This window comes from Triturus cristatus, chromosome 3_2, assembly GCF_964204655.1.
Source record: "Triturus cristatus chromosome 3_2, aTriCri1.1, whole genome shotgun sequence".
In the NCBI taxonomy this organism is placed as follows: Eukaryota; Metazoa; Chordata; class Amphibia; order Caudata; family Salamandridae; genus Triturus; species Triturus cristatus.
This window is the reverse complement of record NC_140584.1, coordinates 919,180,508-919,204,153: the sequence shown is the minus strand read 5'-3', so window position 1 is coordinate 919,204,153 and position 23,646 is coordinate 919,180,508. Positions and strand designations below refer to the sequence as shown.

The 23,646-nt window shown below is 49.5% G+C and overlaps 1 protein-coding gene across 4 annotated transcripts in view; it reads right to left on the bottom strand.

Annotated features, from left to right (window-relative positions):
* Nucleotides 1-23,646, bottom strand: part of RAD51C (RAD51 paralog C) — a 326,172-nt gene that overhangs the window by 194,942 nt on the left and 107,584 nt on the right. For all 4 annotated transcript variants that reach the window (XM_085649371.1, XM_085649372.1, XM_085649374.1 and 1 more), the window contains one exon: nt 16,899-17,065. In XM_085649371.1, coding sequence (XP_085505497.1) covers nt 16,899-17,065 — 167 coding nt within the window. The remainder of the gene's footprint in view (nt 1-16,898; nt 17,066-23,646) is intronic.

The window sequence follows — 23,646 nt, the reverse complement described above, 5'->3', positions numbered from 1 at the left end:
AAATCGGCAGCTCTGGCGCTTACCCCACATCCTCTCCTCTGAATAGACTGTGGTGGAAACCCATATTGTTGGTTACAGAGCTAACCTGAATGGTGAAGAATAATACAGAGACCAAGATAACTCCTTCGTTTCTAACTGGATTAGAAGTGCCGTAAAGTGCCGCAAAGTGCTCCCGGAGATGGGCCCTTTGAGCAGCATGACAACTGTAGTGCTGCTTAAGGGCACCCATCAATTTCGCATGTTGGAGGCAGTTAGGCGTCTTGCTTCTGGTTTGTTTCTTTGTGGCTAAACGCTGCTAACTACACAACGCAAAGGTGTCTGGTAAGACACTGGTTTTCAAAGGTAGCATTGATTCGCATTAAATGAAGCTCTCCATCATGGAATTCAACTGTTGTAACCGATTACGGCCTTTCTGGGACAGCCGTAGGAGTCTGCAAACGGAGAGAATTCCTGCCCCCCATGGTACAGAAGCCGCAACAGGCCAGCAACCGAACCACCCATGTCAACACGCCGACAGCCGCCTATTAAACTGGCATCCGCATCAGCGCACACATTGTGGATAGCTTTGATCGACCCTCAGGGTGCTATAAATCACATCGCAGCGCTTTTCCCTGTGCACATCCGAGGTCAGGCCCTCGCCCTCCGACCCTGAACGTTGTGCCTTGCTGTCTTGCCCCGCTGTGCCTCCTCTCCTTTTGGCTCATGTGCCACTTTCAGTGAAGTAGAGGGTGTCTCTCTTCACCTTTTTCTCGTTGATTCATCTAGCTGGAATCTTGCTCTGCGCTCCACTCCACTCCTCTTGCTAACATATTCATGTCCCCTTGCTGTGGGCTCCTCTGCCTGCACTGATATGCAGCCCACTCAACGTTTGTCAGTGTCACCATCATGGACATCCCGATTGCGCTGAACAGACAGCACTGGCCCCTGCTCTGAGGCCTGGCTCTGCTGTGAGGCGGCTGGAGCCCTGTGACTGATTGGAAGGGGAAGGGAGTCTCCAATTACAAAGGCAGGCTACAGTGTGCAAAACAGATGGCACACTGCACTTCAATTAAAAGAAGTGCAAGCAGAGCGAACTAACACTGTAGTTAGGCGCCGCTGTATCGGGACTACAAGGAAGTTAGTAAATGACCAACAGCCAACAGAAAGGGAGATAACAACAACACTCCCACAACTAAGCCAATAGCAAGCGGAAAGACAGATTACATTCAATTTATCCCAACATACAGATTACTTTAGGTCTCGCTGACACAGTGCATGCATTGCATGCACTGCCAAAGCGAGACCTAAAAATGACTAAAATTCGTGGAATGGACAAGTTTGTTAAATGAAATGAACAGGCTCGAAACCTTTCAATGACAATAAGCCACATAGTTACGCAATTCATAAGTCAGACATTGAGGGTATAGTGCTAGCCAAAACTGTAAATTTGGCTATGCACTGCAATGCATAAAGACCTTTTTCTATTTAAAATCTGTTTTGCGGAGAAAGAGCTGCCTGCCCATTTCATCATGCTTCTCTATGGTTTAATGTAGGTCAACAGTAATGTAGTATACAGAGTCAAGAACAGTCTCGAGTCTTGAGCACGTCAAGCAGATTCCAAATCGCCTCACTTGTTAGAAAAGGTAGGTTTTGTAGTACTTCGAAGTACTTGCCAAAGACAGCCTCACAACAGAAGGTCAGGAAAAGGGAGTTCCATACGGTGGCCTTGTGTGGGGAGTGTTCCACCTCCAAAACATTTCTAAACTTTGCTCAGTAAGAGTCTGGTCTGAAAAGATGACCTTAGTAGACATCTCAGTTTGTAGGGTTAGGATCCATTTCCACAAGTAACGCAGTGCGGACTGTGCAGGGCTTAGTTTTAGGACATGGCACACACAGATTCAGTGTTTGATGAGAAACAAGTAATCAGTAACTAAAATAATGCAATTCAAACTTCAAGCTCATTCAAGGAGGCAGATGGATGGAGCAGATACTGCAACATATGGATGTACAGTTGAGAAAACAGTGCATCCGATTTATTTAAAGGAAATATCTCAAATCACTGTATGCCCGGGACTCACCCGAAAGAAGTCTGTGGAAAGTAATCAAAAGTTACATAAGTCTTTGCATTTTTTGGGCACGAAAGTCCCCACAACCCTATGCTTTTACGGACTACACAGGGTTAGCACTTCAGCTTTCCCTGCTCATATGTTGTTCACCCACTTCAATCTTACGAAATCTGTTCCCTCTGCTTTCAAAAACAAAGATTCAGGGCCTCATTTTTGAGGCCCAACCGGCACTTTTGCGCTGCCGGGACGCAATTCTTTTGACGTTCTGGTGGTGCAATGTACCACTGGCATATTTATAAGGCCACATAAAGCCATATTACATGGCTTTTCATGACCATATAAAATTTGCCCCTTTCACGCAGAAAACCGTGTGAAAGGGGCGCTCCATGGGTGTTGCTAGGGGCGGTCCCAGCAACATCCGTGGCGTTTTGACACTGCCCCAGATCTACGAGAAATCGTAAGTCTGAGGCAGCACCAAAAACGTACGCAGGGGGAGGGGTACGGGAGGCATAACGAGGAGAAGTCTCTTTACTTCTTCTTGTTTTTCCACTTTCTATGTGTGCTGCATTCTGCAGCACACACAGAAAGAGGAAAAAGCCTCTTGTGATTGTTTTTGTGCAGAAATGTTTGCCTTCCTGCACAAAAATCATCCCTGCAAAGCAGGCACCCTTGCACCATGGTGTAAAGGTGCCTGTATTGGCGCACGGCAGCCCATTGTGCGCCTGTGCTGGGGAAAAGGACAGGGATGCACCGTATATAATAGATACAGGGCTTTCCAGCCCTTTTCCTTTGCCGTAGGGCAGCACAGCACAGCAGTAAGGCTTGCTGCACTGCCCTATGGCAAAAAACCCATAAATGCGGCCCTCAATTTTTTCCCACCATCACTGATGGGTGTTTCTGCTGCCCCAATTCAACAGGTTCCAGGCCACACACTAGACTCAGTTCATGTGTATCTTCTTTCTATCTAGGTAAAATTCCTACCCTGGCCATGCCCGACCACCTCCCCAAGATGTCGCTCAGCCCATGTGCAGCTCCATAGGTTACCAAAATATCATCAAATACTGGATATGTTTAATGGATTAGCATGAATGCAAGGTATACTCATTTTAGCAGTCAGTACGTGTCCAATATCTTCAAGGAATTCAAGTGCATGTGATCCAGTGCAATCCACTGCATATCCTCCCAATATGATGTGTCTCCAGTCTTACAACAAATACTGGATCTATCTTAACTACGTGAGCACCACCACCGAAGACAACACCACAACGATCATGGAACACTTCAATTTATAACTCCACATCGACAACAAGATAACCATCAAAGGCACCCTCACCTACAGACACCCAGGACCATGCACCAGCCTCTACGACATCATCACAGAGTGCATCGCCCCATTCGCCATCGAGTCCAAGCACTACATCTTCCTCAAAGACCTCAACTTCAACCTGGAAGACCCCACAGACACTAATTCCGCCAACCTCCTGTAATGAATGGACAACATCAGCCTCACCAAGCTGATTACAGAACCCATACACAGAGTAGGACACACACTGGACCCTATCTTCACATCCAGCAACACAGTAAAATACAGCTATGCCACTGAACTCACCTGGACCGACCACTCCCTCATCCACTTCACACTTGCAGGACCACCGCACAGTGCCCCCAAGCCCACGCACACACCTTCCTCCGCAGTTGGAGCAAAGTTATACAGACCCAATGGACAGACGCCCTCAACACCTCCCAGCAACCAACCTGGAACAAGCAGTCCAGAACTTCAACACCTGGATCACCAACTCCGCCGACCTGGTTACCCGCGTTGTGATTGGTCTGATCGCCTTGGTTCGGCGCTCAGCCAGGGATTGGGAGGCTTGGCATGTTCTGTACACAGGCTGTAATGCAACCAGGTGCAGAACATGCAAAGTTTGCATGATGTTTTAGCCGGTCCGAGACATCCAACCACAGTGTCTTGCGCACTTAGATTGCGCAAACCACTCCTGCCCTGTGAACAGAGCAGCCCCACCCGCTCCTACCCAGCTGAACAAGGACCAAAATAAAATAATAACAAGGAGTTATTTTGCCCTTTCCGGCTTCAAGAGTCAAGATGGCGGTCGCACTATAGGAGTGCTCCAGACCCCTCCGTCATCCGCGCCTTAGTTGACCGAGAAGCTGATTCCGGAAAGACATCTTTCGAAACCGGCCCATACGAAGCACACACATTAGAACAAAATGGCGCTGAGCTGACGGCAGAGTTGTGGATCGCGGATGGCCCTGCAAAAAAGTCCTGAGTCGGGGCTCTGGCAATTCCTCCCTGGATGCCATGGTCCTGGGACCGGCGTAGTCGGGGCTGCTGGGGACCGCAGCAGAATAAAAGGTGAAAGAGCAGCTGACCCGCGTGTCCCTGTGAGTGCGGCCTCTGTGCATGCGGGAGTGCTCCCCCGGGTACCCCATCAGACACTGATGGGTCGAAGGAGATGTAACCACCCTGATGCGTCTGTCGGGCGAGGCCTCAAGGACCGGGACCGCACCAGCGGTGATGCCAGCCAAGCGGTAAAAGGCAGCCAGCACTACCATACCTGAGGATCCGGTCTCCCTCCCACCTGCCATCACGGTGATATGCAGTGTCGGCCCACAGTCCGGCTGGACCTGTGGAGGAGGGGGCGGCAGCCACCCCTGGGGCTCAGTGGGCAGCCTGCGCTGATTGAGAAGCAGAGACTGGGCCCGGTAGAGCCATCCTAGGAATGCCTCGGCTGCGTGAGACCTGTTGGAGCATCCGCCTCCCTGGTTGTAGGGAGGCGGGTCTCCTGATGTGCTATGCGCCCAGATTGTCTCCCCCGTTCCAGTGACGTTGCAGATCTTCCTGAGCACAGGAGGTTAGTGGCACTGCAGCTCCTGAGGTGGTCCGGAACAGCCAAGGTTAGACCGGATCCGGGACTGAGTGGCGGTGTCCACTGTAGACACTAAAGAATTGCCCCGACTGTGCGCCACTCGGCTTGCGAGGGAGGCCTTGAAGCCTGTTGGGCCCAGCGGGTAGTGCTGGATCGAGCGATGCGACTGAGGCCCATTGAACTGTCACATACACCGGCTCCAGTGGTAAGTCTGGGGCCTTTTCCACTCTCTCTCCCCATCCCTCTCCAGAGAACTGTCAGTGACTCTTTCGGCCTGCAGCTCAGCAGGACGTGGGGAGGGATGGAGAGGAGAGCAGTGCTAGTGATGAGGGCAAAATTCTGATGTGCTGGGCCCGAGGGGAGGCCTGCTGGTTCTGAGACGTTCAGACATGTGAAACCGGGGGCCCGCAGTGATCCATACCCCAGGGTGCCTCTCTCTTTTACCTGCACGACTGGGATACTAGCAAACTGCTCAGAGAGAGGGCCCTCCACACGAGAGACTGGTGACCCAGACCTTGGAGCACTGGATCAGAGCCCCGTAGGAGGCAGAGTGGAATTTGGGATCCCCGGGGACTTTGTCAGAACATGCCGTGACCTGCGCCCCCTGGGGGGGCCCCTCTGGCTCATAAGGACATCCTGACTGCCTCCATGGACTGGCTAAATGGACCCGATGCCCCTGACATGGTGTGGGGGATCTGAAGAAACTCCATCTAACCCACTCTCCACCCAGTCAAGTTGGAACAGGATCTGGGCCGTGATCTGGTGGCCAACTGTGGCCATTCACCAAGTACCGGGAAACGCAGATGAAACTAACTGCTGGACACCTCTAGCCCCAGGAGGTAACGCCCTCCGATCCTCATCCCTTGGGTGTAAGACCTGGGCCCACCTTAAGAGACTTACAATCCTTAGTCATCTGTAAGAAAAGTGCCTACATAGCAGAGACACTCACTGAACATCAGCACAGGCTCTTGGTGCCTGAATCCGCTGACTTTGATTGGGTTCTGCAACCCCATGGTACCTCCGATAAGACCTTCCCAATATGGGGAAGAACAAAGGGGTGAAGCCACCCCCATTTCAAACCTGCATGGAGCAATACACCACAAATGGGATGGGCAGCAATGACGTGGCGTTAGGTAAAACCCACTTCCCTGAAAACTACACTGCTGCGATCCTTCATGCCATAAAACCATCGCAAGAATCCGTTAAAACCAAGATAGGAGAGGTGCGTGTAGATATGGCCCTCATATGGCAAGATCTCCCCAATGCCACTGCCAGCATCGCACAAGCAGAATCCCGCCTATCCACAGTCGAAGACTGCGTCCAGCACTTGAAGGAACAGGTCATAATACTCATGACACAAACGACTGACCTCCACAGGCGTGCGGAGGATGCCAAAAACTGCTCCCGTCGTAACAATCTTCGTCTGGTGGGTATCCCCGAAGGGACGGAGCCGGTGCAGGTGGCCACTTGTTGAGGATTGGATCAAATCCTCGATGCCGGCAGATGCACTTTTAGCATGGTTCGCTGTGAAACAAGCCCACTGGGCGCTCACGCCCAGGCCGCCGACAAGAGCCCCGCACAGGTTGATCATAGCCAGGATACTCAACTTTAAAGACCGAGATGCCATCTTACAAGAAGCCCGTGCCCAGCCCAATCTTTTCGGTCATGGCAGCAAAGTGATGATTTTCCCAGATTATACCAGGGAGGTCCAAGCACAGAGGAGATCATACCAAGCTGTGAAGCAGAAATTACGAGCCCTCAACCTCCAGTATCGACTCCTCTTCCCAGTTCGCCTCAAGGTGATCTTCTAAAATAAGACACAATTCTTTGAAACACCCGAGGTGGCATGTACCTGGGCGACTGAGGAATGCCGGCATCATCCACAAGCGACCGCTCCCCCCTCTGCACTTCTATTAGGCTTAGCAAAGGCTGTGCACGGAGGATCAAGCTGGCAGAGCAACCACTCTCGCTGAGGACATGCCGCCTGTAGGGTGGGTCCTGCTTCGCCCTCTGGCATACCGCAGAGATCACATGGCTCACCTGTGCCTCAGGAGTTCTGGTTGGGGCAAATGTTGGGACTGGAACGACACCCCCTGCATCTCCAACAGTGAGATCTGAAGACACTGACCTCTCATGCAGCCCCAAAATCTAGTGGATTGGTACTGTTAGAAACACTGCTCTGGAGATGAACGCATCCTGCCATATGGAGGGGTCCACCACGCTACTCTCACACTAAGCTTTGCAGTTTAGTCTTGTTTTGTAATGATGTTGTTAGGGCGACAGATGTTTCCCCACCAGAAGTATAGGGGGGGGGGTTGCTCGGAGGAGGGGTGGGACTGTTGTCCCTAGTTCTGTTTTAGGATTGTTTCCAAGTTGCAACACGCAACTTTCCACTCCAGACACACATGAATACCGCTCTCAGGGCAGGAGTCAAGGCCTCCACATAGCTCTAGACTTCAGGCACCCTGGCCTACTAGAGCAAGTATGCAGCCGGAACCCGGAACCCCGCACACTTGACAAGACTGCATCCTACTAAAAGGCTCCTTGATAAAGTGAAGCGTAAAGCAGTACTGAAGTATTCCTAGAAGTTTGCCCCTGACGTCCTCTTGCTCCAAGAGGCCCTTCTAATGAGATACCACTGCCCCCTTCAGGTTTGACAGAGTCTGGGGTTTGGGCGGAGCACCCAGGGGGTGGCAAATCTCCTACACCGTACCCATCCCTTCCCCTCTGCCCATGCACCAGAGAATCGCAGGGCTGCTTTGCAGGCCTTGCGGGGACCCTAGTGGGTCCCGCTATCAACGTGCCTTCAGTAACCCTCGCACCCACCCTGTGCGCAACTACAGACATTGTCTCCTCTCTTCCCCCAGGCCTGACAGTGATTGGGGGGGTCCTTTAACGCAGTCTCGCAGCCAGCTAAAGATGCTACCGGAACACCATCATCACACAGGACACAGCATGCCAAGCGTTTGACAGAATGGTCAGCAAAATTAGGCATGCGCGATGTCTGGAGGACATGGAATCCCAGAGAAATCCAGAACACCCACACCTCAGCAGCACACCATACTCAAGCTTGCATTGATTTGCTGTTCATGCCAGCCCCGGATTGTTGCGCGGTAACTGATAACTGCATTCTTCCCTGTGGCATATCGGATCACTTCCCCTCCTTCTCCAGGTGGGAGGCCCCTGTTTGGACGATGAACACCTGGTTTCTCCAAGACAAGAATTTCCAACTGACAATCGGGGAAGAACTCGAGCCATACTTTCTAACTAATCAAGACACAGTCCCTTCGTAGGGCATGCAGTGGAAGGTCGGCAAGGCCACAATCCGAGGTTTCGCCAAGGGATATCTCAAAAGTAAGCACTTGGCGCAGGAGGGCCGGCGAGTCGCATGGAGCAGAACATAGCCGCCGCAGATTAGGGGAGTGGGTGCCGACAACTTGAGCTGATAAGGGAAGAAATAAAACACCTACAGCTCGAAACGGCAAAACTAATATGGAGGTCCTCCATGGTCCGCGTCTATGGCTGCGGAGATAAAAATGTTAAGATACTCCACTGGTTGGCCTCGCTGCCTCTGGTGAGCCAGATAGTTCCGGAGATCCTTGACCACCATGGGCATGCCCATCATACCCCTGCTGCAATCGCTCAAGTCTTTGCTAAATACTATTCCCTGCTTTACTCCACAGATCGGCCTGGGGTGTTGGTCCCCACGCCTCCTCTACTGGACTCTACCCTACTTCCTCGACTGACAGAGTCACAGATTGCTCACCTAGACCAGCCTATCATAAAAGAAGAAATAGGGGAGGCTATTTCCCCGGTCGCATCTGGGAAGACACCCTGCCCAGACGGGTTCCCAGTGGATTATTATGCAGCATTTTGAGACACCCTGTTACCTCCACGCATTGTATGAGGTGGTGGTGGAGAAGGGTGACTCCCAACAGAAACTGACATGTCAATTGTTGTGGTCATAATCAAAACACAGCCTCCATCAGCCTCTTGTTCAGACTACCGCCCGATCGCCCTCCAACACTGAAGTCAAAATCTATGCAACAATACTTGCCACACGCCTTAAATCAGTCCTCAGTAGCCTTATCCACCCGTACCAATGCGGCTTCATGCTGCTCCACAGCACAAGGCACTGCTTACAGCGCCTATGCTTAGCACTGGGCGACCGCCATCTCCTTACCCCTTATGTAGCTCTTTTACTGATCGCCACCGAAATAGCTTTCGACACAGTTGAATGTCGATATCTAGAGAAGGTGCTAAAGGAGGCAGGCATGGGTGAGCACTTCCAAAACCTGGTGCACATGTTATAAATAGAACCACTAGCTCACCTTATCTGCGCAGACACACAGATTCAGGGGTGGCACTGGCGGGGTGCGCATGAAGACCGCATCGCACTGTATGCGGATGACGTTCTGCTCATCCTCGCAGACCCGGCTCGCTCAGGCACAAGATGCCTCCAACTCCTTTGCTCCTTGGAAGCGACCTGCGCCTGAACCCAACTCTGGTGCTTCTACACACGTCGAGAGAGCGCATAGATTGGCAGACGACCATCCCCATAAGACGCCTTTCTTTCAAATACCTAGGCATCTGGGTTGCGCTGCTCCCGTAACTCACCTGGACACTCAATGGTAGCCCCTTAATCAAGAAAACAAAAGAGGAACTTCGCAGGTGGCAGACCCTTTCACTCACTCCCAAGGGGAGGATGCCCTTATTTAAGATGATGGTTCTCCCCCAGTTCCTTTATGTAACTCAAAACCTCACACTCCACCTCCCTCGCGGGTGGTTCTGGGAATTAGACAGCATAGTCACAACATTTCTCTGGGGTAACTCGAGACCACGCATGGCCCTTATCCAATGTCAAAAGGCCCCTTATGACGGAGGCATGGGGATGACCAACCTTTTCTTACATTACTTAGCTACTCGCTTCCTAGTGATAAACGATTGATTCACTGGAGGTTGGTCTGACTCGGCCTACCGGGTGGAACTGGAGAGCCTTGGATTCTCCCGGATTCAGGCGATGCTCTACGGAGCTTCGATGCCCCGCACACTTTCCGCAGTAACTCGGGCGGTCTTGATCGCCTGGAGTTCAGAGTTGCGGCACACACAATGGGAAACTAAACTTACACTGCAGACACCCCTGTGGCATGGCACCTGGCTTGGCAAGGTGAGAGCGCTGGAGGGCTGGAGGGCTTTCGCAGGTGGGACCTGATCAGATCACGCATCTTGGGGATGAGTGAAAAGGAGATCACCTATGCTCCTTCCATGACCTGAAAATTACATATTCACTACACTCTACCCAATGCTATAAATACCTTCAACTTCGTCACGTGCTCACCCCCTACGGGCCTGCAGGCACTACATTCCCAGAATTCAGTCCCCTTGAAGCCCAAATCCTGAATAGGAAACGGGAGAGGAGGAGTGTCTAAGATTTATAGTTCACTGGTTAACAATTCTTCAACCTCCCTAGACCCCCCAGATGCTGCTGGGTATCATGGCTGGGCCCTCTCAACGAGGAGGATTAGAGGGACACCCTGATGGCCCCCCGAGTAATCACTATCTCTGCCAAGCTCCAATTGGTCCAACTGTACTAACTCCACTGCACCCACCTCACCCCTGTCCAACTACACCACAGACTTCTACCAAATGGTCTGTTCCTGAACCATCCTCACCCCATACTGGTCGACATTGGCATCAGAGCTGAGCACGTTATTAGGCTTGGAGGTCCGCTCAGTCCCCTAGTCCTAGTCCTGGGAGTCATTGATGGCTTAGACGATTCCCAGATGGATAAGATCTATCTAGAGACGGCTACTATGGTAGCCAAGCAAGACTTTCCGACTGCGTGGAAAGACCATGCCCCCCATCATAGTTAAATTGCGCAGAGGCGTGGACTGGTGAGCTGCGCAAGAAAAACAGGTCTACGAGGCAAGAGGCTGTCCTGCCAAGCATGGCTGAATAGGGGGTAAATGGCTGGGGCAGGTAATGTAATATACACAGGGTGGTTTCAAATCTTACGGCTGGGTTTGATGATAACTAGTAATTCAACACGAGGCAAGTCTACTGAGAATTATGTCAGTAATTTATGTTTTTGTGCAAGAAATGTTGTGCGGTTGTTTATGTACATGAAAACCAATAAAATTGTTTATCAAAAAAACAATGAGCAATTATCATTATTTTTTTGTTCTGCTCAGAGGAGCGACGCTCGTCTGTCTTAATAGAGGAGTCGCCATGGACTTCGATAACCTGTTTTTGTTCTGGCAGTGCTTCTGAGAAAACAGATTTTCACAGTAAGAGTAGCATGGCATTTGAACAAGTACGATACCTTTCTAGAAGCTCACACGGACCTTAAATGGTTACCCAATGAACAGCGCATCTACTTGAAGTGGCTTGAAAAGCCCATTTTTTGCAGAATTTAGTTCTGTGCACTGCAATCTTCTAGATTAGGCCGCAGTGCATGTTGTCTAATCCCCAAAACATGACAACATTGGCTATGCTCCTAATTGTCCTAGAGTGGGGCACATCAGGCAACTCACCTTAGGGGTGTGTCTGACCGGAGTGTGCTCCACGCCTCCTCGCGAAACTAATTTCCCGCCTGTCCTGCTGCCAAATGGGCCTCAGGGCAGTGGATGGCATCTCCCAGGTCTAAGGGAAGCTGGGTTGCGTATCAATGGCAGCAGAGGCATTGAAGCCTCCGGCTTTGATATGCTGATTTACTAACCATCCTCTTGGAGGATGTATGAACACCTCCTGCCAGAGCAGTCATTGTTCCTCGCTTCTGAGAGCTGGGATCTCACCTCCTGGGGGTTGAAGCACATCTGTGTTGGTAGGATGGACTCTACCAGTCAGCCAGCACACTAGAGGACTGGTAGGGTTAAGGGAGAACCTCTAATGTACCCTCTAGGTGCATGTATTAATAAATCCATCGCTGGAATCAGTTTGGGTTTATTAATACGAGGTGTTTCATACCAAACACCTTTGGTTTCAGTGAAGTCATCATGTAGCTGGGGAGCTCGTAATCACAAGTGTCAAGTACATATACTTACGATTGTTTCCCATGTTCACTTGCAATGTCCAAGAATCGACTTAGACATCACAGGGCATATCTGTGCATGATAACAAACAGCTCCCTAACTACTGGGGTTATGCCAGACTGCCTAAAATTAGGAAAAGCCACTCCTCTGTTAAAAAAAAAAACAGAGTAAGACCCGGATGACTTCTACAACTTAAGGCCCATCTCCAACTTTCCCTTCCTGGCTACAATTCTTGAGAAATGTATCCTACTCCAACTCAACCAGCACATCGACACCAACAATCTCCTGGACTCACACCAATCCAAATTTAGAAAGGGTTGTAGCACAGAAATTGCTATACTAAATATAACGGATGACATCCACAAATTTATGGATGCAGGTCATTCTCCTAGTTGCCAACTCTTTGCTCCCTTAAGTGTCTAAAGGTCACCTTATTAGAGTATAACTTTATCTATCCATTATCTTCTTGTTGTCACAGATAGTTTCCGAATTTACAAGAAACAAACACACCACATCGCGAGTGCGCCGAGTATCCCTGTAAAATTTTGCTCCTATTCTCATTATAATCACATCATTTGTAAGTAGTCATTAATCATTCAGAGAATGATTATCTAGAGCATGCACTATGACGCTTCCTCTCATGAGCTTGAATTCAGTTTCATTTTTCTGAAGTAACTGACGCCCTCCTTCCTTTGGCCTCTATACTTGTACTACCCATCAGTGCATATATTTGGCACTTTGTTCCGTGCTCACACCACTTTCCACACTCCCCGATGTATTCCAGCTGCACCAACATGTATCAAGTGTCGAGAACGTGGAACACACTAGAAGTGTGTTGAGGTATTTGCAGGCCGTACCTCGGCATTCAATCTGTGCACCTATACTGATTATTTGGTGACCATTACACCACTGTCAGTGCATTGAAGGCCTAGCCTTTATCCTTTCTTTTTAGTTTGTTTTTCCATCTTCATTGACTGCTATTGCATTTATTTAGGCACTTCTATAGAGCTAGTCTCTTGGGACCGAGTTTTGCCATAGTTTGGCATAACCCAACTCCACACATCTGTGTATCGACCATCCTAGAGGTGTGTAAGATAATCCTACTACGCTCATAGTATTTATAATTTCTTCCCACTCTCAGAATGGGCATAGAATAATGTTCACTTTTTTATCTTTCTACAGATAGATTCACATAAATAGTGTGCCATAGGAGTCCTTCTAGCCTCCATAACCGGGTTCAAGCGACGTTTGCCCACTTGGGTACTAAATTATTGAACATTCTCTTTGTAAACACTGACTGAGTCTGCCTGTAGATGAAACACTTGGAATTCAATCTCCGTTGGGTCTTCTCGGATCACGTTGTAAGGCATTTTGCGTTTTGTGTGCTGAACGACACACACCAATTCTTTGGCCTAAAAGCGGATTCTGATTCAAACTTCCCAATTCCTTTGGACTTTTTTTCGCAACTATTGCTATGGGCTATTTTCACACCTATCAGTTCACAGAGGCGAAGCACATCAACTCGTGTTACGAATGTTCTAATTTTCGGAGGGACTACATGCTTGTCTTTTTATCCACAGGTACTGCGAGACAATTACATGTGGCTTTTCCTGAGGAAGGCACTGCCGTGCCGAAACGTGCGTAGATACCATCTGGGTTCCAGCCACCGATTGTAGTCTAAATAAATTAATATTTATCGGACTCTGAATGAGGTTTAAAAAACTACTAGGCTACTAGCCATTCATGACGATATCAAATGTTATATAGAAAGAATAGATCATCAGTAGACACTCTTTTGTGGACTGTGTTATTGGTTATGCCTATGTATTTTCTGTCTCTTTTGTATAAAATGTTGTTAGAGTGAATGTTGATACGATTGAAGTATGCCTGTGGATGGTTTTTATTATTCATATTCATTGTACCACTTTAATAAAATTAACTTTTGTATATAAAATTATGTCATCGTCCATTTATGTTTATGCATGAACCACTGACGCATTTTTGATTATATCTGAGTTGCCCTAGGATTTTGTAATTTTCATTTCCTAGATCCATCAGCGGCTTTCGACACGGTCAACCATAAGCTTCTTCTAAACACCCTCAAACAGCGGATTGGAGGAAACGGTCTGGTTCTGTAATGATTCACATCATTTCTTCACAACCACTCTAAACAAATACAAACACATAATGCAACTTCAGATATCTCTGCTATAACCAGAGATGTTCCAAGGGTTCAGTTCTTTTACCTACACTCTTCAATATCTACATGGAACCCCTCACGATCATAATAAAAAATTAAAAAATCCCCTTCCACCTCTAAGTGGACGACATCGAGCTTTACCTAGAAATATCCTCTCTAGATGACATACACCAACTGAATGATACACTAACAAAAATATGAAACTGGCCATCACACAACTACTTGAAACTCAACCGAGAGAAGACGGAACTTCTTTCAAACAACGGACAGACCCCAAAGGTCCAAGGGTGGCTAAAACTTAACAACTCTCTGAACTGCAACCTATCCATGGCTGGCTCTGCTAAATCGCTGGGGATCACACTCGACCCAAGCCTGAACATGAGCTATCATTTAAAGAATGCAGCGAGTGCTGCCTTCTACAACCTTAAACTCCTTAATAAAATCATGCCTTTCATTTCTACGAATGACCTCAAAACCGCAGCACAAGCCTTTGTTCTATACAGACTAGACTACGGGAACGCTACCCTCACAGGCACAGCGAAGTCCCACTTAGCCCCCATGAGAACCACTCTAAATGTAGCACAAAGGATGGTCACTGGAGCCAAAAGGCACGATCACACCTCCCCCTCCCTGAAAAATCTAAAGTGGCTCCCAATTGAAGCTCGTGGTCACTTCAACACAGCTTGTCTCACCCATAAAGTCCTTCACACTGGTAAACCTGCATACTTGGCAGCCAAACTCACCAAGGCAGGACAGTCAAGAAACCGGAGAAGCACCAACACCCTACTTCTCATACCCCCAAAGAAACAAACAAAAAGCCCTGGTTCGCTCCTTCACGGGCAATGCCCCCAAAACCTGGAACTCCCTACAGTGTAGATATCAGGTCCAACCCCTCCTTCTTGATCTTTAAGAGACAACTAAGGGATCTCCACCTCAATCGCCACCTTCACCCCCTGGACAGTAAATCACAGCGCATTTTAGCAACCTACATCCTGCTCAAGATATAGATAGTTGAGTTTCTCTCACTACCAATCCAGTTGTAACGCTCGACTCTGTTATTTAATTTTACTTACGGTTATCTGATAATATTGCCTGTGTAATTGCTGTAAAGCGCTCTGTTACCCTCAGGTCTTGCCAGTGCTATATAAAACTCTCTAAATTAAATAAAATAAAAGGGTACTATTTATCTCAGGACCTATTCATTTAGACAAGAGACACCATCACAGTTTCACTACATGCTTAGATGAACCAACCACATCTGACATGGGACAATCCCAAGTGCTCCATTCATGGTACTGCCAGTAATCCCGGTCCAGGACCTGGCCACCAACTTGCACAAGTCACCACATACATATTCACCCAAAAACTATGTAACACATACCTCTGGATGACAACAAATGGAAACATCACTATGTGCTCTGATGTGCTGCACACTGTGCTCCACTTCCAGATGAAGACATGTGGCCTTCCCAAAGAGTACAAACCAGTGTACCCGTCCAGCTATTCCCTCCTCACCTCAGCCTACCTGCACTCTTTCCTCTTTCACCCCTTGGAAAAATATTTCTGCTGTTCATTGAAAAGCAGCAAGCGACTAAAATAATTGACATTGCACAATCAATGGTGTACTGCATTTAGAGTGTAAAAACCACCACTTAATGTTTACACTGTGTCAGGAGACTAAGGACGGACTGGGGGAACTGATAACGTGCACCCCGTTGCATACCGAAGAGGACGTACTAATGCTCCATATGCAGGCTGCGGAGTGCCCCTTTAACTCACTGCGAAGTGACCTGGAGGAGGAGTCCTATATGACGACCTCATTCCCTGCTGCCCTATCAGGAGAAACCGGCAAGGACAAGAAGGAAGAGGACGAACTGCAGCGAGAGAAGGAGAGCGTGAACTCGGAAGGACGCGGAAAAGCGGAGACCACGATAGTCCTGTGGGTGAAACGTCAGGCGAAAAGGCAGCCAAAGCTAGCATCCCGGAGGACAAGACGACGCCAGGAGGCCAACGAGACCATACGCCGCCCCGCCACTCTCCAGGAGGAGTGTGGCAGGACAAGGTACGGCTCAGACTACGGGGGTTCTCGGGGCACTGGGTGGGGGAAGGGCAATTCTTGGAGGGAGGACACCGTCCTTCTCTTTAAACGGGGCTGCACAAGGTTTCGGTAATTGGTGATCTCTCACAGTCCTCCTCCCGATTGCAAGAACATATTGGCCAAACCCATTGACCAGTGGTATTTTGTCTTTGGTTTAGTTTATTGTTTTCCCTGCTCTACGAGTCTACGACGGCGAGCCACGTACTCAGACCGAACCCTCCAACCATCAGTGATTTCTGGAGCATATTCTGGAAACCGGACTATTTTTTGAGCAGAAGACCAATAAAACAAACACTAAGACGAAATATGATTTCTGGGTCCTCCTTTCATACGGGCATTAACCCCTGAACCCTACTGCCCCGGGTGGGACCCCTGACACACAGTGAATTATCCAGGGGTGGGGACCGACACATAGGCCAACGGTTTAGGGTCCCAGTGAAGGATTCAATGTTGAAGAAGTCGGCACAGGGATCACAGTGGTCACCTCCTGTACAATCATCTCTGGTATTGCCAGAGGAGTTCTTACCCTCCTGTTCAAAAGTCTATAAGTTGACTATTCCATCCTTGCTACCCAGCACAGCCACTAAAATGTTAGTCTTGTTTTTACCCAAATTATGAAAGAAATCAAGAGCACACCTTCCTGCTGGTGAGACTCCGTGATCAGTCTGCAGTGCTGTACACAGGCATTGGCAATGTCCACCACTCTTTCCACCATGAAGCTGCCTTCTGTGTCTATGTAAACTGCTTCACCTTCCACTCCACCAAAGCATTCTGGGATCTGAACATCAACGGAGAGCTGCATACTGTAAATGCAAAAGAGTGCTGATTAGAGAAAGACAAGCCTGGTGACTTGCATCTTTAGCTCAGAAAGCAAAGGAACGTTTAATTTCACCTGTCCAATGGTGGATCCATAGTGCAACAATGGAGTCCAATAATCTAGAACCAGATGGTACAAACAGACAACTCAGATTGCACAAATACATTCATATAACTGCTACAATCAGTGTATCTACCTATTAATGGGTCTGTCCCCTACAGTTAGAGGCAGTCAAATTTGTTATGTCGATTCGGAATATGCAATATACTTGTATGGGTTGCTGAGTGTTAGTGTACCTGTAGGAAGCTGGGTTTCTGTTGCAGCAACCCCCCCCCCCCACTTTTTACCAGACTACCGATGCACTTTGACTTGATGTACCCTGGGTCCCTGCCAATCAGGTTCCAGGGGCCTGTGTTCTTTACCAAAAACTGTACCTTGTACCTGCAATTGGCACCTCTCTGGTCACGTGTCAGTCCCTTGTACAAGGTACCATGGGTACCAAGGGCACTGTGGCCAGGGAAGGCCTCTAAGGGCTGCAGTATTTATTGTGCCACCCTTTACAGGCCCTATATCTTTACACACACACTGCCATTGCAGGCTGCGTGTTTTGGTGCAGAACAAAGTTAAGAGTCGAAATGACACTTGCCTGTGTTACACGCGTTTTCCTCACACTGTGAAAAACACCCCCAGTCTGCACTAATTTTTTTTAAAGTTCTATAATTTTAATCCAGAATGATTTAACATACTCTTTAAATTCTGATGTTCTTTACTTTATTACATTTTATTTGTTATCCATTCCTTCTATGTTTGTGGATAGCAATGTTACTTTCACATTACAATTTTATTCAAACTTGCTTCACGCCCAATGCATTTCGGGCTAGGCCCTTCATCAGGGGATTTCTCCTGCAAATATAATTGTATACTAATCTTAGAAACTGCATACCACCTGATAAATCTATAGGTGCGGTGTTTTAAGGTGAATTAATTACATGCTTTGTTAAAAAATAGTCTGCACCTCTTTATTTCAAGCTTGGGTAAATTTAAGTTTAAAGCCCAATCTGCTGGTGGTCGTTTACGTGGTACATTTCACAGTGTGAAGAAAACGCTAGTAACATTGTTTGATTGTACGTCTCAAGGCCAGGAGACAATACCTGTCAGCACCAAGACACAATATACATATAGAATAAAGTAAGGAGTGTGAGTGTCTCATCTACCCATTTGAGTTTGACATATCCCTGTACCATGCCTACAACCCACTGCCCTGGCATAGGTCAGCCACCTCTCTAGCTGAGTGCACTATACCAGTGGTGAGGGTACAGGTGCATGAGCCCTGTATCCTTCAGTGTCTACCCACACTGATGCCAGTGTGGGATTTAATGAAAAATGCACTCAGAGGGCATCTTAGAGATACCCCCTGAAAAACGACCAGCCTCTGGTGGGTTCCTTGACTGGTAGACACCAGCCTGCCACCACAAGACACATTTATGGACCCCTGGGGTGGGAGCCTTTGCTCCCTGAGCCCAGAAACAAAGCCTTTCCTGGGCGGAGGTGGTCACACCTCCCCCAGGCTAGGAAGAGCCATCTGTGGCAGTGGAACTTCAAAGGACTTGATCGCCTTTGTAACCCGACCCCCAGCCTCTCCTGCTATCAGGAGCAGGCCCCCTTCCTGTCTCCCCTCCTTTTTGGCAGGAAGACAGGCTGGAAAAATTAGCACAGCTCAGAAGGTGTGCCCACCTCTTCCAACCCCACCCCTCAGGCAGGGGAGGCGAGGTGAAGCCCACTCTTCAGTGCCTGCCATCTTGCAAATGGCAGGCACTCTGCAATCAGGATTAGGGATTGTGCCCACTCCTCCACGTGGGTTGAGCACACCAAGGGTGTAGTCACCCTAAGGTCAGTAGCCCATTGGCACTGAAATCAAGACCCCTAAACTGCCCCCTAAATACAGTATTTAGAGGGAAGCCCTGAACCAAGAAGACAGATTCCTGCAACCTAAGAAGAAGGATGAAAGAAGACGCCCAGCAAAGGAGACCAGAGAAGAACTGACTTGGCCTCAGAGCTACCGGCCCATCTGCAGTTTCCATAGATCCTGCACCAAAAGTCGCCTTGTCCTGCAGCCAGCTACCTCTAGAACCCCTGGGAGGACTGGCTGTCTTCAACAAAGACCAGCTCTCCTGTGAACTGCAGCTCTGTTCAAAAGAAACAGCCAAGACTCTGAGCCTCCTGAAGACAAAGAAACCCGATGCCTGGAACCTCCACTGTACCCGACGCCTACGGCCCGAGTCGACCACCGGTCCCAGAGAGGTACTCCAGAGTCCGAGTCCACCATGGGATGACCCCTCCAGGACTCCCCGACGTCACCTGAAGTCTCTGAACGGAACCCCCCCACAACCACGAGTGGCCGTGTAAGGTGAAATTGGACCTCAAAAGACAGCCCTGCATCCAGCCGGCCTGCGCCCTGGAGAAGAGAACCCAAGGTGCAGCTACGTCCCCGCGCCCTCCAACTTAGCTGCCCAGCTGTTAGTTTCTCCCAGAAGTCTTCCGGGACCGAGCCTGCAGCCAAAATCCCAAACTGGCATCTCCGATTGAAAACAAGAGGACACCCAAAGCAAAAACAGCACCCTGCACCCAACCGCTCCTGCAACGCTGAGGGTGCACTTTTTGTGCTATACCGGACCCCCCTTTGCCCTGGGCCTAACACCAGGAGCTTTGCTCCCACAACCTTGTGGCCTGCTCCTGAGCAGCCACCAACCGAGGACCCCTATCCCCATTGGATAACATTATTTTAGGAATACATTGACTGTGTTTCCTTTAAAAGTGTGGAGTTGATTTGTATGAAACCCTGAAAAACTTTTCTCAAGGAAATGTCCCAGTGTGATATCTAGGCATTTCACACTGAGTAGAAAAAGTAACTTTAAAATTAATCTAAAAAGTAATGTACAAAGTAATCTGTTAAGTAACTGAAAATTAATTTTAAAACACTGACTTGCCTGTAATTCAATCAACTGCATTTGAACCTGCATTCAACTTAAAACATTGCATAAGAATTTGCAAAGTATTTATTTCACGTACCAGCACCAGGGTTGACTTGGTTCTAGAAATAAAATAACTTCATAATATTTTTTATACAAACAAATTGGTCTGAGTTCAGTCTTTGAGTGTGTGACACCATATGCTGCCTGAGTGTGTACAACAAATGCTTAAAACCACCCTCTGATAAAGCCTTACTGCTCACCCACATTACCACAAATAGAGAGTAAGGTCCTATCTATTTATACCCCTGCCTACTTTTGGGGTTCCACTGGACTCTGTGCACACTAAACCTCATTACCTCCCGTCCCTCCATTGCCTTCCTTCAGCACAATTGAGGACCTGCCTCCCCCCAGACCTACCCCCAGCCCATAAAAACTCTGCCCGCCCCCACCTTCTTTTTTCTGTCTCCCTATGTGAGACTTATCTTTGGCAGTTCCTCCCTGTGGCGGTGCCGGGGAGTCTCTGGTCTGGTTCTCTGCGACAGCGTGGCCCTCGGTAGCGTTCTCCCGGTGATGCATCCTCTCCTCATTCCCCTCCGGGTCTGTGGGTGGAGCGGTTGCTTAGGAAGCCGAGACTGTGTTCGGCAGTTCTCCTGTGGCTGGGGCTGTGTTTCAGGGTCAGGCTTGCGAGGCAACCTCTACTCACGTGCCTGCACACCGAGGCGACCTGGTAGGACGGGTTTGTACCCCATCTTTTATTTTATTGGATTTTGGTGGTTTTTTGCAGTTTGGTGTTGTTTTCAGGGGAGTTTTTTTTAATTGGTTGTTGGATGGATTGACTTTCCTCCCTATAGGAGGGTGCTGGAGGGTAGCTTCTCCATTCCTGTTTAAACATGGGTCACAAGAGGTTGCTCAAGAGGAACAACCTGGTGTCTTCTTCCTCTTCATCTCCTGATGGGTCTCCGCGGATGACGTGCCTCTCATGTCTAAGTAGGAGGTGCAGGGCATGATTGAGGCTGCTGTGGCTCGAGCTCTGCAGGCTCGTCCAGTGCCTCCTGGTCTGTCTCTCCCTCGTGCTTTGGATCCTGTGGGCGAATTATCCCTGTCGGATGGTGAGGGTCCTTCTACCTCTTCTTGCGGCAAGTATATCTCCAGGGAGGAGATGTGGGACGTTCTGGCTCATGTACGGGACAATTTGGGGTTCCCTCTGTTCCAGCTAGGAGAGGCCGGTGGGACTCTTTTTCCTCAGTATACTACAACCTCCCGGTTCAGGGCCCAGTGAAAGGGATGGTGCTGAGGGTATGGTGTGAGGTTGGACTCTATCCTGGCCAAGCTGATTGGTAAAATGGCTATTCAGCCAGAGGATTGTGCCTGAGGGTTGTACCCTGACTAATGCTACTGATAAAAGGGTTGACTCTGGCCTTAAGAGGTCTTTTTCTGATTGGAACTTGGCGCTGAGGGCTAGCCCTTTCTCTGCTTATTTTGCTCAGTCTGTGGTGCAGGATTTTGAGAAGTTGGCGGCAGCTGTATAGGAGGGCTCTGAGTGCTCTGACCTTCTGGCTGCAATGGAACAGCATGCTAAGCAGTTGGCTGACATTTCCTCCGACGTTATTAAATCATCGGAAATGTCCTCTGGAGCCTTGGTGTCGGCGCGTCGTTCACTTTGGCCCTGAAACTGGAAGGATGATCCTGAGGAGAAGACGGCTTTGTTAAAGTTGCCATTTGATGGCCAGGCTCTGTTTGGGGACCAATTGCCGGCCATGATCTCCAAGGCTATCAAAGAACAGTAGCATGCTTTATCCTAAAAAGGGGGTTCAGCTCCATCTAGTAAGCCTTGGAATAGGGCCCCTCGGTCATCCCAGAAGCGTGAGTCTCGTCAGTCTTTCTGGCGGAGGCATTTTCAGCCCCGTTTTTCTCCCAAACACGCTGCCTCCACGCCTAAGGGCTCTGCTGAGAAGGGTCCCCGACAACAACTGTCTGGACGATTCACTGCCGGTTGGAGGTCGACTCCGGCATTTTCTTCCTCTGTGGCAGCAGGATGTGTCGGATGGCTGGGTCCTGAGCACTGTGGCTCATGGTTACGTGATCGACTTGACAGGTTCCTCTGGATACTGGGGATTGGCTGACTCCAGTGACTGTCTCCGGTCCACACAGAGTGGCCCTGCTGGACGGGGTGTCCAGTTTGCTTGCCAAGAGGGCCATCTGCCGGGTTCATGTTGCAGACATCGGTACAGTAACCTACTCCATTCTGTTACTGGTGCAGGAGGTGTCCGGCGGTTTTCGGCCCATTCTAGATCTGGGTCAACTCCTGGGCTCGGACAGTTCACGTCTGTATGTTGACCCTTCAGGCGATCATTCCACTGGTTCGGCTGGGCAAGTTTTTGGCCTCTGTGGATCAGGAGGACGCCTATCTCCACATTCCTGTCACCGCTTCTTCTCAACGTTTCCAGAGGTTTGCTGTGGGGGACGCCCATTTTCAGGTTTGTGTCTTTCCCTTCGGCCTCAAGTCTTCGCCCAGGATCTGCACGAAGGTCCTGGCGCCCCTCATGGCTCTCCTCATGCAGACGGGGTTTTCATTCATCCTTATCTGGATGACCTCTTACTGCATGCTGCCGGGGAGACTCTTGATCGCTTAGGTCAGGAGGGCCTTGGAGGTTCTTCAGGGACACCGTTTTTTGGTGAACTGGGGAAAATCTTCTTCGGCCCCCTCTCAGGACATGGTGTTCATCGGTGCTCATTTTCAGACTTTGCCTGGCCATGTTACTCTGTCCAACAGGCGCCTGGTCTTTTTTCAGTCGCAGGTTCTGGCCTTGATGTCCTGGGCGGCTCCTCCTGTGGTGCAGTGGTTGAGGGTTCAAGGGCATTTGGCTTCTGTGGTGTTTCTGGTTCCCTGGGCTCGTTTTCACCTTCTTTGCCTGTCCAACTGGATCCTGTTTGTTGGTATCCGGGGTCTCAGAGTCTGTTGTCTCCACTGCACATGACGGTCCGGATCCGGGTGGAGCTCTCCTGGTGTCTCTGCTGGCGTCATCTTCTGGCAGGGATTTCCTTGGCTCCGGTTGTGGCGACTTCAGATGCCAGCCTGTCCAGGTGGGGGGCTTTGCTGGGGTCAGATCAGGTTCAGGGGTACTAATCCCTGCTGGACTCCCTGAGGTCTTCGAACTGGCAGGAGTTGCGGGTGATTTGGCTGGCCCTGGTTCACTTTCAGGACTCTGCGGGCCATTGGGTGTTTGTTCAGACAGACAATCTAGTGGCGAAGTCCTATGTCAACCAATCGGGGGGACCAGGTCAAGGTCCTTGAACTTGATTGCCAGCAATATATTTCTGTGGGCACAGGTCTGGGTGCTGGGTCTGTCTGCCTGCTACATTCGAGGGGAGGACAATGTGCAGACAGATAGATTGAGCAGGGACATTCCCTCATCGAAGGATTTCTCCCTCCTTCCCAGTTTGTTCGACCAGTTGGTGGGGCCTCCCTGTGGTGGACCGGTTTGCAGACCTGGACAGGTGGGCCTGTTTTGCTCTCTGGGCCAGTGCCCCGGGGCTCTGGGGGTCGACGGCTTGACCTTTCCTTGGGCTCGGGGTCTTCTGTATGCCTTCCCCC